The 12,195-nt window shown below is 41.2% G+C and overlaps 1 protein-coding gene across 1 annotated transcript in view; it reads right to left on the bottom strand.

Annotated features, from left to right (window-relative positions):
- The window catches only part of LOC140196819 (cyclic nucleotide-gated channel beta-3-like), a 112,945-nt gene that overhangs the window by 15,370 nt on the left and 85,380 nt on the right, over positions 1–12,195 (bottom strand). The window contains exon 16 of the mRNA XM_072256649.1: positions 748–894. Coding sequence (XP_072112750.1) covers positions 748–894 — 147 coding nt within the window. The remainder of the gene's footprint in view (positions 1–747; positions 895–12,195) is intronic.

Here is a 12,195-nt window from a genome sequence, read left to right on the forward strand (position 1 = left end):
TTGTGATACTTAACCCCCTTCTCTCCTGAACTTAAATAACACAATTAAGAGTTATTTTTCTACAATTTTGTCCATTGTATACACCACAGTCGCAATTATTTTCAAGTTTGTCCTGCATTTAGTTAGGAATATATCAGTATAGATTTTACATAATTTAAAATGCATTTTGATAAGTTCCTACCTAAATTAAAATATTTTTACATTTAATCTTTAATACTTTTAACCTTTGTTCAAAAGGTGGCCCAAATAATAACTGACAGTAGGAAAATGTTACTTCTTCCTTTTTGTATTCTATAACTTTATCTATGAAACCTAAAATCTAAAGCTTCCATGCTTATCAATTTTTCCCAGTTTTAAAGATTGCTAAATAGCTATTAATTTAAACCTTTGACATAGCAAAATGAACAACATTAACAATATTGAACAGTAAAGGTTAAAATGCAACAAGATGACAGCAGTAAATCAATAAGGCACGAGGTTATGTTCAACTTGTGTAATTACTTACAGCACGGCCACAAACCAAATCTATTGGGTGATGGGTTTTGTAGGTTTGAAGGAAATTGTGTTTTTTGGCTTCTTTCTAAACTTGGCATTGAAATTGGGAAGTGGAAAGATGAATTGCATTATCAAGTACCGTGAAGGGACTTCAGAATTAAACTGATAACATGATGCTTAAATTTAAACGTGGGCGATTTGTTCTCATGATGTCATATTTTAAACACATAATTAAAAGTTGTTTTTACTTACTTGGCCTTTTTTTTAAGAATCTTCTGAGAATCTGGATAATACACGAGAATTTCATGCAGTGTTATTTTGTCTAAAATGAATAAGTTTGTGAATCCACTGGCAACCACGTTGGCAGTGCGTCGATTGCCTCCACCAGCAGCTAGAAGACTGCACAAAAGTGAACTTGGTCAATCACAGCTTGTGCTTCATTCACCACCTCTACATTTTCATTCAGTAAAATAAATTATTAATTTCATTAGAAAAATCAAATGTAATGACCTGAAGCAAGTGTTTAAAACAAATGTTCATTATAGATTGTTCTAAATTTTTCTTAACCTAAATTCTCTGCGTTATCATCATGTCACGGTTTTGTTATTCCTCTAGTTGGGGATCCAGGTAAATAAATTACAGAATAGTAGTTAGTTGTCTCACCATTATAATGCATACCAGTGTATTGACAGTCATCACTGTACATGCAATCAGTCACAATCAATCTACATCCAATATATCCTGAGCATATTGGTAGTATCTACATGACATGTTGATACAAGAAGACAACATCTGTCATCAAATATTTGCAGCTTCCTTGAGGCAGGAAGTACAGAGCCTGAGGTCCTATACCACCAGGTTCAAGAACAGCTACTTCCCTTTAACCATTAAGTTCTTGAATCAATCAGAAAATGTCTATTCACTGTAGTTTAGCAACACAAGACCACTTTGATCACCTTCCACTAAAATAGAGCTTATTCGTGCTTTTTTGTAAAACTTGTGTATATTTATGTTTTATTTATTTTCCTCTTTTGAATGCTGCTTATAAGACGCTATGTGCTGTGATGCTGCTGCAAGTATTTCATTGTATCTGAGCATAAGTGTACTTGTGCATGGGATAAGCTCAACCTTACATTCTTTGGCCTCTGTCATCAGTTCTCACTCATGATAGAGATGAAAGAAATTGATCTGCAATACAAAAACAAAGCACAGGAAATAACTAGCATAATCAGGTGGTTTGCTACAATGGATTACAATGAATAAAGTGGTGCCACGCAGAGACGCAGCGACTTCTCCAGTTCCCAATAATGCCGCTTGTTTTAAATTCTTAGATAGTGTTTCAAAGTTTCAGTCAACCAAAGCACTACAAATATAACATTATGGAATTCTTAGACAAAATTACTTTAAATCTACCAGCAGCAGAGTTAATAGTGGTGCTCAATGGATTAGGCATTCTACAGACACCAGACTTGGTGACAGTGACTTGGCCTAGGTGGCTCAGCTGAGGGAGTAGCAGAGGTGGGCAGTGGTGCGAGAGGAAGCAGAAATTTGGCAACAGAGCTGGAGCACTAGCTATGCTGAGAGCTAACCTGACCAGGCCAATAGTACCATCACTGTTTCTGGCCTATGTTCGTTTGCTAGAAAATAAAATGGACTCACTGCGCCTGAGAATGAATGCACAAAAAGAGATGAGAAACTGCTGCATTCTGTTTTTCACTGAAAAGTGGCTAAACCACAATATGGCTGACTTGGTGTTTCAACATGACAAAATGACTCTGTTCCACACAGACAGAAACACCCTGATGGGGAAATCCAAAGGAGGTGGATCCTGTTTGTACGTAAACAAAGGTTCATGCACAAACTCATCTTTAGTTAGCAGTCATTCTTCTGTGGCAATTGAACAGCTTACAATTAAATACTGGCCACATTACCAGCTCAGGATTGTACAACCCCCTTGCGTGAATGCTAAGGACACACAGGGAGAGCTTTACAGTACCATCAGCTCTCTACAAAACAAGCATCCAGATGGTTTCTTGCTAATTGCAGGAGATTTCAATCATGTTAACCTGCAGGACATTTTACCCAAATTCCACCAAAACATCACGACAGCCACTAGGACAAACAGACGCAGTACTTACAAGGCCATCCTGTGCCCTCATCTTGACCTCTAAGACCACATCACATAATGTTAATCCCAGCATGCCAAACGCTGCTGGAAATGGTGAAGCCAGTCAAGCGGACCATCATTGTATGGGCTAATGAGGCAACCTCTATGCGTCAGGATCATTTTGAACAGACTAATTGGCAGATAATCAAGGAAACCACCACAAATGGAGAAGACAGAAACCTCAAGGAACATGTCTCACCTGTTACTGGCTACATGTGTAACACATGTGCTACAATGTTGGTATCTCAAGAGTAGTTATCTCATGGCCCAATGAGAAGTCCTGGCTGAACACAAAGGTATGCTCCCTACTAAAAGCCTGGGATGCTGCCTTCAAGTCTGGTAACAGAACAGCTCTTGGAGAAGCTAAGAGAAACTTCATCTTAGCCGTTAAGATGGCATAGATCACCTAAATACTCAGGAACACCTATCCAATAATAACCTCTGGCGTAAATGACTGGACATTAAGAGCATTAGTGATTACGCAAGGAAAAACAGCGATGGCTCCCTCCCTGAAGCTCTAAACTACTTTATTGCACACTTTGAGGCATGCAAAACAACACCAGCCACAAAATCAACCCCCACACCTCCTCCCAGGTGAGTAGTCACCATCTGTAAAAGTAGCAGACCATGAGAAGGACTCTGCAAAGGATCAACCCCTGTGAAGTAGCCGAACCAGACAATATCCCAGGCTGAGTTCTCAGGAAGTGTGCACACCAGCTCACTAATGTCTTTATGAACATCTTCAACACTTCATTCATTCAGGCTGCTGTCCCCACATGCTTCAAATCAGCCACCATCACCCCTGTACCAAACAACTCTACACCTTCAGAACTAAACAACTACTGCCCGGTGGCACTGATGCTAATCATCATGAAGTGCTTTGAACGGCTGGTAATGGGACATATCAAAAACACCATGCCCGCAACATTCGACACTCACCAATATGCTTACCAACAGAACTGATTTATGACAGATGCCATAGCATCTGCCATGCTCCTGGTCCTGATACACCTGGAAAACAAGGACACTGATGTCAGAATGCTGTTTCTCGTTTTCAGTTTGGCACTGTACACTATTGTCCCACAGATTTTGGTGAACAAGCTGCTACTTCTTGGTCTAAGTACACCGCTGTGCAACTGGGCATTGGATTTCCTAACCAACAGACCTCCGTTGTCAGGGTGCACAACTGCTCCTCCCTCCCCATCATCTTCAACATGGCTGTGTGCTGAGCCCACTACTGTAACACTCTGCTCACACATGAATCCGAGTAATCACATTGCCAAGTTCGCCGATGACACAACAGTGACAAGATTCATCTCCAACAATGATGAGATGGCCTACACAGAGGAGGTGGAAGAGCTCAAGGCCTGGTTCCAGGCAAATAACCTCTTCTTCAATATCAACAAGACAAAGAAGATGGTTATTGACTTCAGAACAACTCACACCGCTCACACCCCTCTTTACATTGGAGGCAGTGGAAACTGCAAGTAGTTTCAAACTCGTGGGAGTGCACATTTTGCATAAACTCTCATGGTCCAAGAACACATCCTAGACAATCAGGAAAGCTCATCAATGCCTTTATTTTCTGAGGAGGCTGTAGAGAGCTGGACAGTGCGTATTTTTACTCATGTCCTTCTAGAGGTGCTCGATAGAGAGCATCCTAACATGCTGCATTACTGCATGGTACGGAGACCACACTGTGGCAGGCAGTAAGGCTCCACAATGGGTAGAGAAAACTGTCCGATGCATCACCAACACCATCTTACCCCTATTAGGGGCATGTATATAGATAGGTGACAGAAAAGGGCAAGTAACATCACGAAGGATCCTACTGACCTTGCTCATGGATTGTTTGTCCCACTCTCATCAGGGACGAGGCTCTTTTGCATCCACTCCAGGACCAACAGACTCAAAAACAACTACTTCCCCCAAGCAGTAAGGTCGATCAACACCTCCACCCATGAACCCACCCATCCACACCCCCCACCACCACCACTTTATCATTTCCTTTCAGACTCACTTTATGTTCATACACACCTGTGCCAAGTGTCACTGTATGGACACACAATCAATTTATGTATATAAGCTATCTTATGTATGTATATTTATTATTGTGTTCTTTATCTTATTTTGTTCTGTATTGGATCTGGAATAATAATTATTTTATTCTTCTTTACAGTTGTATACTGAAAGTGACATTAATCAATCTTGAATCTTGAAGTAATAACATGGGAGGTGAAGGGGATAATTATAGCTCAGATAACTTGAATGTGGCCTGTATGAGTTTACTTAATCTAGTCCTAGTCAATTTTAGAGTACAGCTCTTTTTCACTTTTTCACGGACAAACCACACATTATTTTGAAGCTATTAGAATAATTCCCACTTAAAGGACAACTTTCTCTCTGAATGGAAGTTGCTGAAGTAGGAGTTGAGGAAGATGGATGGATAATATTCAGATGTGCAATTTAACATCTGGAAGTCATCTGCGTTCACCTCATCTGTACTGCCCTGACCAGATGCTTCCTGGTAAGAGAATAAGACCACTGTCATTGCCACAATGAATAGGGAGACAAGAGACTGCAAATGCTAGAACCTGGAACAACAGACTGTCTGCTGGAGGGGTACAATAGGTCGAGCAGCATCTGTGAGGGGAAAGATCTGGGGCTTATATCCAAAATTTTGAATGATAACCTTTTGACTTAATTACACTTTGAGGACAAATGGCATAAAGAGGTTTGACTGGGTAGTTACAGAGCACTACCACTTTGATTGTAAAATCACCTTGCACCCAATACTTTGTCTCATGTGACCCACTTTAAATATATTCTACTGTTTACCTCTCCCTCTTCCTTAACAACCAAGTCAACACTAATTTTGCCTTTTTCTGATTCACTGTTGATTTCATCTGACTTGCAATGAAAATGTGAAAGAACTTGACTTATTTTTCTAGGCTCTTAAGGTAAAATATAAATTGAAGTTGTTGAATGTTAAGTGATCATTATGATTATTCGAGAAGTAGGTGGTGGGGTTGAGGAAAATCTATTGTAATTTTCAAGAACTTGAGTTGTCTGGAAATGGTTGGAAAGATAACATATAATAAAGTATTTTCCTGTCTGTTATTGGTTGTATTCTCTTGCTATCCATCTATTCTACCCCCAAATAAAAATTGTTATTTCCCTTTCTATGACAAAGTTACATGAAAAGTTAACTGAAATTCAATGATAAAATTAAATAGATTACATTGTGTCTAAATGGAACTCTACATATTTCATACAATCAGTATTATTGTCAGTAAAAATTCCTTTTAAGAGTTAGCATTCTTTTTTCCAGTGACAATTGACAGAGTATGATTTGATTTACAGGTATATGTAGAATTAGCTAGACATCCATTATTGTAACCAATAATCTCTTTCTTTTCAGTTATTCCCTAAGTAACAGCATGGACTCCATGTTTCCAGAGGCACAAAAACCCAGACATTACCTCTATTTCCAAGAGTTATAACGTATTGTATGAGCAAAAATTGAATAGATTTTGCTTGTTCCCGAAAGCCTTATCATAACCGAATTAAACTTGTAATTAATCATGCCCTCTCAATATTTTACTGGTATTTACAAATTTAATCAATGACAATTATAAACCATGAGTGGATGAAGGGCTGCATCTGACTCTGATGGAAAAAGCAAAATATTGTGCAAATCCTAGGATTATATACTAGGGTCATGGTGGGAAGTGAGGAAATTAAAGGTAAGTGGCAGTTTTATATGTGTGGAGAAAGGCTCTCCTGTGGTTACAATTTTCAAAGCTTCTTCTGAGTAATCAACAGTCTGATCATTACTCATTAAATATTTCCACATCACACATTGCTTTTCAGCTTCCAATAAAATGAATGAGTTAATTTAGAAGGTGATATTAAAGTTAGAGTTAAACCTGAATACATTAACCCTGATTTTAATCAAGATGAATGTTGGAAATAAGTCATTAATCTTTGATAACAAGCTGGAAATACGTGATTATGTTCTGTGCATTTAGGGGACATGCAGTGGATTGTTTACAGGATTGCTTTATGTCAGTGTTGGGACAGTGGAAGAGCAATGGTTCTGAGACCCTTCTCTGGGTGGGAACTAAGTGAACTTTATGTTGTTAAGGGTTGTCTTTGTCACCATTGCTACACTGGTGCTAATTTACCACCATTCCCTTCCTCTTATATGTTGTTCTAGACCTAGTGGTAGCCTCAAGGCACTAGGAACCTATGAGTTGTATAGATAGTGAATATATTTAGAACAGCAACGCACACAAGCTGCTAGTTTGTGTGTTTTGCTTGGATTTCCAGCATCTGCAGGTCTTCTTTTGTTTGATATTGAGAATAGCATCATGTTGTATGTGGTGGACTACATGCAATAACAATAATAAAGAAAAAGTAGCCACTCACTTCTTTTCTTCATGATTTCCAGCATCTGCAGATGTTCTCTTGTTTGTGATTCCTTGTAATAAATTGGTTGTATGAGTGTGCACTTGGATCAATTGAATCTAATGGTTATGCTAAATGGTAACGGGAACTAAGCTGCTACTTTCATGAACAACAGGAATTCTGCAGATGCTGGAAATTCAAGCAACACACATCAAATTTGCTGGTGAACGCAGCAGGCCAGGCAGCATCTGTAGGAAGAGGTGCAGTCGACGTTTCAGGCCAAGACCCTTCGTCAGGGTCTTGGCCTGAAACGTCGACTGCACCTCTTCCTACAGATGCTGCCTGGCCTGCTGCGTTCACCAGCAACTTTGATGTGTGTTGTTACTTTCATGAGTAAGCTTTGACTGCCTTTCATGAGATTTCTGAGGCTTTACTGGTTAGTCATGGTGCCACAATGTAAAAAGGAAGTTCTTATGTCGAGCAGTGCCCAATGGCCAAGGTAAGTGGGGGTACCACTATCACTGTAAGTCAATTGATATTAGCCACAATTGATACTGTATATTTTAATAGTGTGATTGAGGTTCTGTGGGAACAATGGAATATATTATCTTTGCAAGTTACACTCCAGAAGGGAATAAGTTCAATTTGCTCTCATCTATAAGTTCTAAGGCATAAAACTGTGCTGGTTCTAGCCAAGCAGAATGCACTGATTCTTCTCCACTATGATCCAATAAGGCCAATGCTGCCATCCTATGAAGCACTGGATTAAGTTAAAGCAAAGGTGTAGATTTGTCTGCCAATAAGAAGAATGGCAATGAGTGCGTGATTGGTTTTTAACTTCATAAAACACAGCCACATGCTTCTGAAGGGTACTGTTTTATACATTCATGGATACAAATTTGATGTCAGAGCCAGAAAATATTGAAGGGCATTATTACTGACTGCACAGGACAATATTCCAAATGTCAGAATCAGAATTAGAATCAGGTTTAATATCACAGTAAAATGTCCTGTAATTTGTTGTTTTGCAGCAGCAGTACATTGCAATACAAAGAAATAAATTCAACAAGTAGTGCAAAAAGAGAGGAAAAAGTAGTGAGGTAGTGTTCATGGATTCATTATCCATTCAGAAATCGAATGGCAGAGGGGAAGAAGCTGTTTGTAAAATGCTGAGAGTGTGCCTTCAGGCTCCTATACCTTCTCCTTGATGGTAACAATGGGAAGAGGGCATATCCTGGTAGATGGAGGGCCTGAATGAAGGATGTCACATTTTTGAGGCATTGCCTTTTGAAAGTGTTCTCGATGCCTGGGAGGACAGTGGCCATGATGAAGCTGGCTGAGTTTACAACTTTCTTCAGCTTTTTCTGATCCTGTGCACTCGCCATTCTATACCAGATGCCGACCAGTGAGGAAGTCAAGGATCCAGTTTCAGAAGGAGATAGAGAGGTACAGCTTTTGGAACGTGTTGATTAGATTGTGTTGAACACTGAGCTGTAATCAATAAAGAGCAGCCTAACTTGGGTATTGCTATTGTCCTAGTGACTCAAGGCTGAGTGGAGAGCTAATGAGATTCCACCCGTTATGTCAGGATGATGCTTATTAACTCGAGCTCAGCATTTAACACAATCATTCCCACAGTTCTGATTAAACCTGGGCCTCTGTACCTCTCTCTGCAACTAGGTCCTTGACTTCCGAACCCGTAGACCACAATCTCTGCAGACCGGAAATAACATCTCCACCTCACTGACAATCAACACCAGTGCATCTCTGGGCCGTGTGCTTAGCCAACTGCTCTACTCGCTCTACACCCATGACTGTAAGGTTAGGCACAACTCAAATGCCATCTATAAATTTGTTGACGATGCAACCACTATTGGCGGAATTTCAGATGATGACAAGAGGGCGTACAGGAGTGAAGTATATCAGCTAGTTGAGTGGTGTCACAGCAACAACCTCGCACTCAACTTCAGTAAGACCAAAGAACTGATTGTGTACTTCAGAAAGGTTAAGACAAGGGAACACATACCAGTCCTCATAAAGGGATCAGAAGTGGAAAGAGTGAGCAATTTCAAGTTCCTGAGTATCATTATCTCTGAGGATCTAGCCTGGACCCAACATGTCAATGCAGCTATAAAGAAGGCATGACAGCAGTTATACTTCATTAGGACTTTGAAAAGATTTGGCATGTCAACAAATACACTTGAAAACTTCTACAGATGTACCATGGAGAGCATTCTAACTGACTACATCACTGTCTGGTATGGGGGAACCCACTACACAGGGTTGAAATAAGCTGCAAGGAGTTGTAAACTTCGTCAGCTCCATCATGAGGACCAGCCTCCATAGTATCCAGGATATCAAGAAGCGATGACTCAGAAAGACTGCGTCCATCATTAACGACTCCTAATGCCCAGGTCATTCCTTCTTCACATTGCTACCATCAGGAAGGAGGTACACAATGTGAAAGCACACATTCAATGATTCGGGAACAGTTTCTTCCCCTCTGCCATCTGATTTCTGAATGGACATTGAACCCTTGAATACTAACTTACTACCTTTTTATTCCTATTTTGCACTACTTATTTAATTTAGCTATTTAACTATTTTACGTATATTGCATTGTAGTACTGCTACAAAATCAACAAATTTCATGACATATGGTGGTGATATTAAACCATTATGATTCTGACCTATTGTAGTGATAGGCAAATTGCAGCAGGTCCAGGACCTTGCTTAGGCAGGAGTTGATTCCGACCATAACCAACCTGTCAAAGCACTTTTTTACAGTAGATGTGAGCGCCACTGGATGATACTTATTGGGGCAGCTCACCCTACTCTTCTTAGGCACTGGTATGATTGTCGCCCTTTTGAAGTAGTGTGAACCTCCAACTGCAGCACTGAGAGATTGAAGATGTCCTTGAACACTACAACCTGTTGGTTGACACAGGGTTTCAGAGCCCTATCAGAGTCTGATGCCTTGTGAGGGTTCACTCTCCTGAAAGATGTTCTGACATCGGTCTCTGAGACAGAGATCACAGTGTCACCAGACGATACGGGGATTCACACAGATACAGTTTTCTTCTCACTTTCAAAGCGTGCATAATAAGCATTGAGCTCATCTGTGAGAGTGAAGCATCACATCAATTTATGATGTTAGGTTCCACATTGTAAGAAATAATGTCCTGCAACGCCTGCCAGAGCTGACATGCACCCTATTCCATCTCTATCCACAAACAGATTTTTTTTTGCTCTTAACATAGCCTTCCATAGATTGTACCGAAACTGCTTGTATAGTTCTGGATCAATGAAGAGTTTAAAAGGAGATGGTAATTTCTTCAGCGGTTTGATCGGGGCACAATGTGATAGATAGGAGCTATAGGCAGGTAGTCACACCGGGGCCTGGGGAGACAGATAAGTGGGTAACAGTCAGAAGAGGGAAGGGCAGGAGTCAGAGGCTAGAGAGCACCCCTGTGGCTGTCCCCCTTGACAATATGTACTCCTGCTTGAGTACTGTTTGGGGGGGGGGGGTGGGGGACAGCCTACCTGAGCAAAGCAACTGTGGTCGTGCCTCTGGCACAGAACCTGGCCCTGTGGCTCAGAAGGGTAGGGAATGGAAGAAGATGGCGGCAGTGATAGGGGACTATAGTTAGGGGGTCAGACAGGAGATTCTGTGGATGCAGAAAAGAAGCACAGATGGTAGTTTGCCTCCCAGGTGCCAGGGTCCAGGATGTTTCTGATCGCATCCACGATATCCTGAAGTGGGAAGGAGAACAGCCAGAGGTCGTGGTACATATTGATACCAATGACATTGGCAGAAAAAGGGAAGAGGTCCTGAAAGCAGACTGCAGGGAGTTAGGAAGGAAGCTGAGAAGCAGGACCACGAAGGTAGTCATTTCGGGATTATTGCCTGTGCCACGTGACAGTGAGTATAGGAACAGAGTGCGGTGGAGGATAAATGCATGGCTGAAGGATTGGAGCAGGGGGCATTGGATTCAGATTTCTGGATCATTGAGACCTCTTTTGGGGCAGGTGTGACCTGTACAAAAAAGACGGGTTGCACTTGAATACAGGGGGGACCAATCTCCTGGCGCGGAGGTATGCTAAGGCTATAGGGGAGAGTTTAAACTAGAATTGCTGTGGGTGGGAACCGAACTGATGAGACGGAGGAAGAGGCAGTTGGCTCACAAATAGAGAAAGCTTGGAGACAATGCGAGAGGGAGCATAGGTAGGTGATAGAGAAGGGACGCGCTCAGACTGATGGTTTGAGATGTGTCTATTTTAATGCAAGGAGTATTATGAACAAAGCAGATGAGCTTAGAGTGTGGATCAGTACTTGGAGCTATGACGTTGTGGCCATTACAGAGACTTGGATGGCTCAGGGGCAGAAATAGTTACTTCGAGTGCCAGGCTTTAGATGTTTCAGAAAGGACAAGGAGGGAGGCAAAAGAGGTGGGGGCGTGGCACTGCTGATCACAGATAGTGTCATGGTTGCAGAAGAGGAAGAAGACATGGAGGGATTGTCTACAGATTCTCTGTGGGTGGAAGTTAGGAACAGGAAGGGGTCAATAACTACTGGGTGTTTTTTATAGACCACCTAAGAGTAACAGGGACATCGGGGAGCAGATTGGGAGACAGATTCTGGAAAGGTGTAATAATAACAAGGTTGTTGTGGTGGGAGATTTTAATTTCCCAAATATCTATTGGCATGTTGCTAGAGCGAGGGGTTTAAATGGGGTGAAGTTTGTTAGATGTGTTCAGGAAGGTTTCCTGACACAATATGTAGATAAACCTACAAGAGGAGAGGCTGTACTTGATCTGGTATTGGGAAATGAACCTGGTCAGTTGTCAGATCTCTCAGTGGGAGAGCATTTTGGAGATAGTGATCACATTGGAGAGGGATAGGAACAGACAATTTAGGAAAGCGTTTATATGGAGTAAAGGTAAATATGAGGCTATCAGGCAGGAGTTTGGAAGAATAAATTGGGAACAGATGTTCTCAGGGAAATGTACGGAAGAAATGTGGCAAATGTTCAGTGGATATTTGCGTGGAGTTCTGCATAGTTTCGTTCCAATGAGACATGGAAAGGATGGTAGGGTACAGGAACCATGGTGCACAAAGGCTG

The sequence above is a fragment of the Mobula birostris genome, chromosome 1 (assembly GCF_030028105.1).
Source record: "Mobula birostris isolate sMobBir1 chromosome 1, sMobBir1.hap1, whole genome shotgun sequence".
Classification (NCBI taxonomy): Eukaryota; Metazoa; Chordata; class Chondrichthyes; order Myliobatiformes; family Myliobatidae; genus Mobula; species Mobula birostris.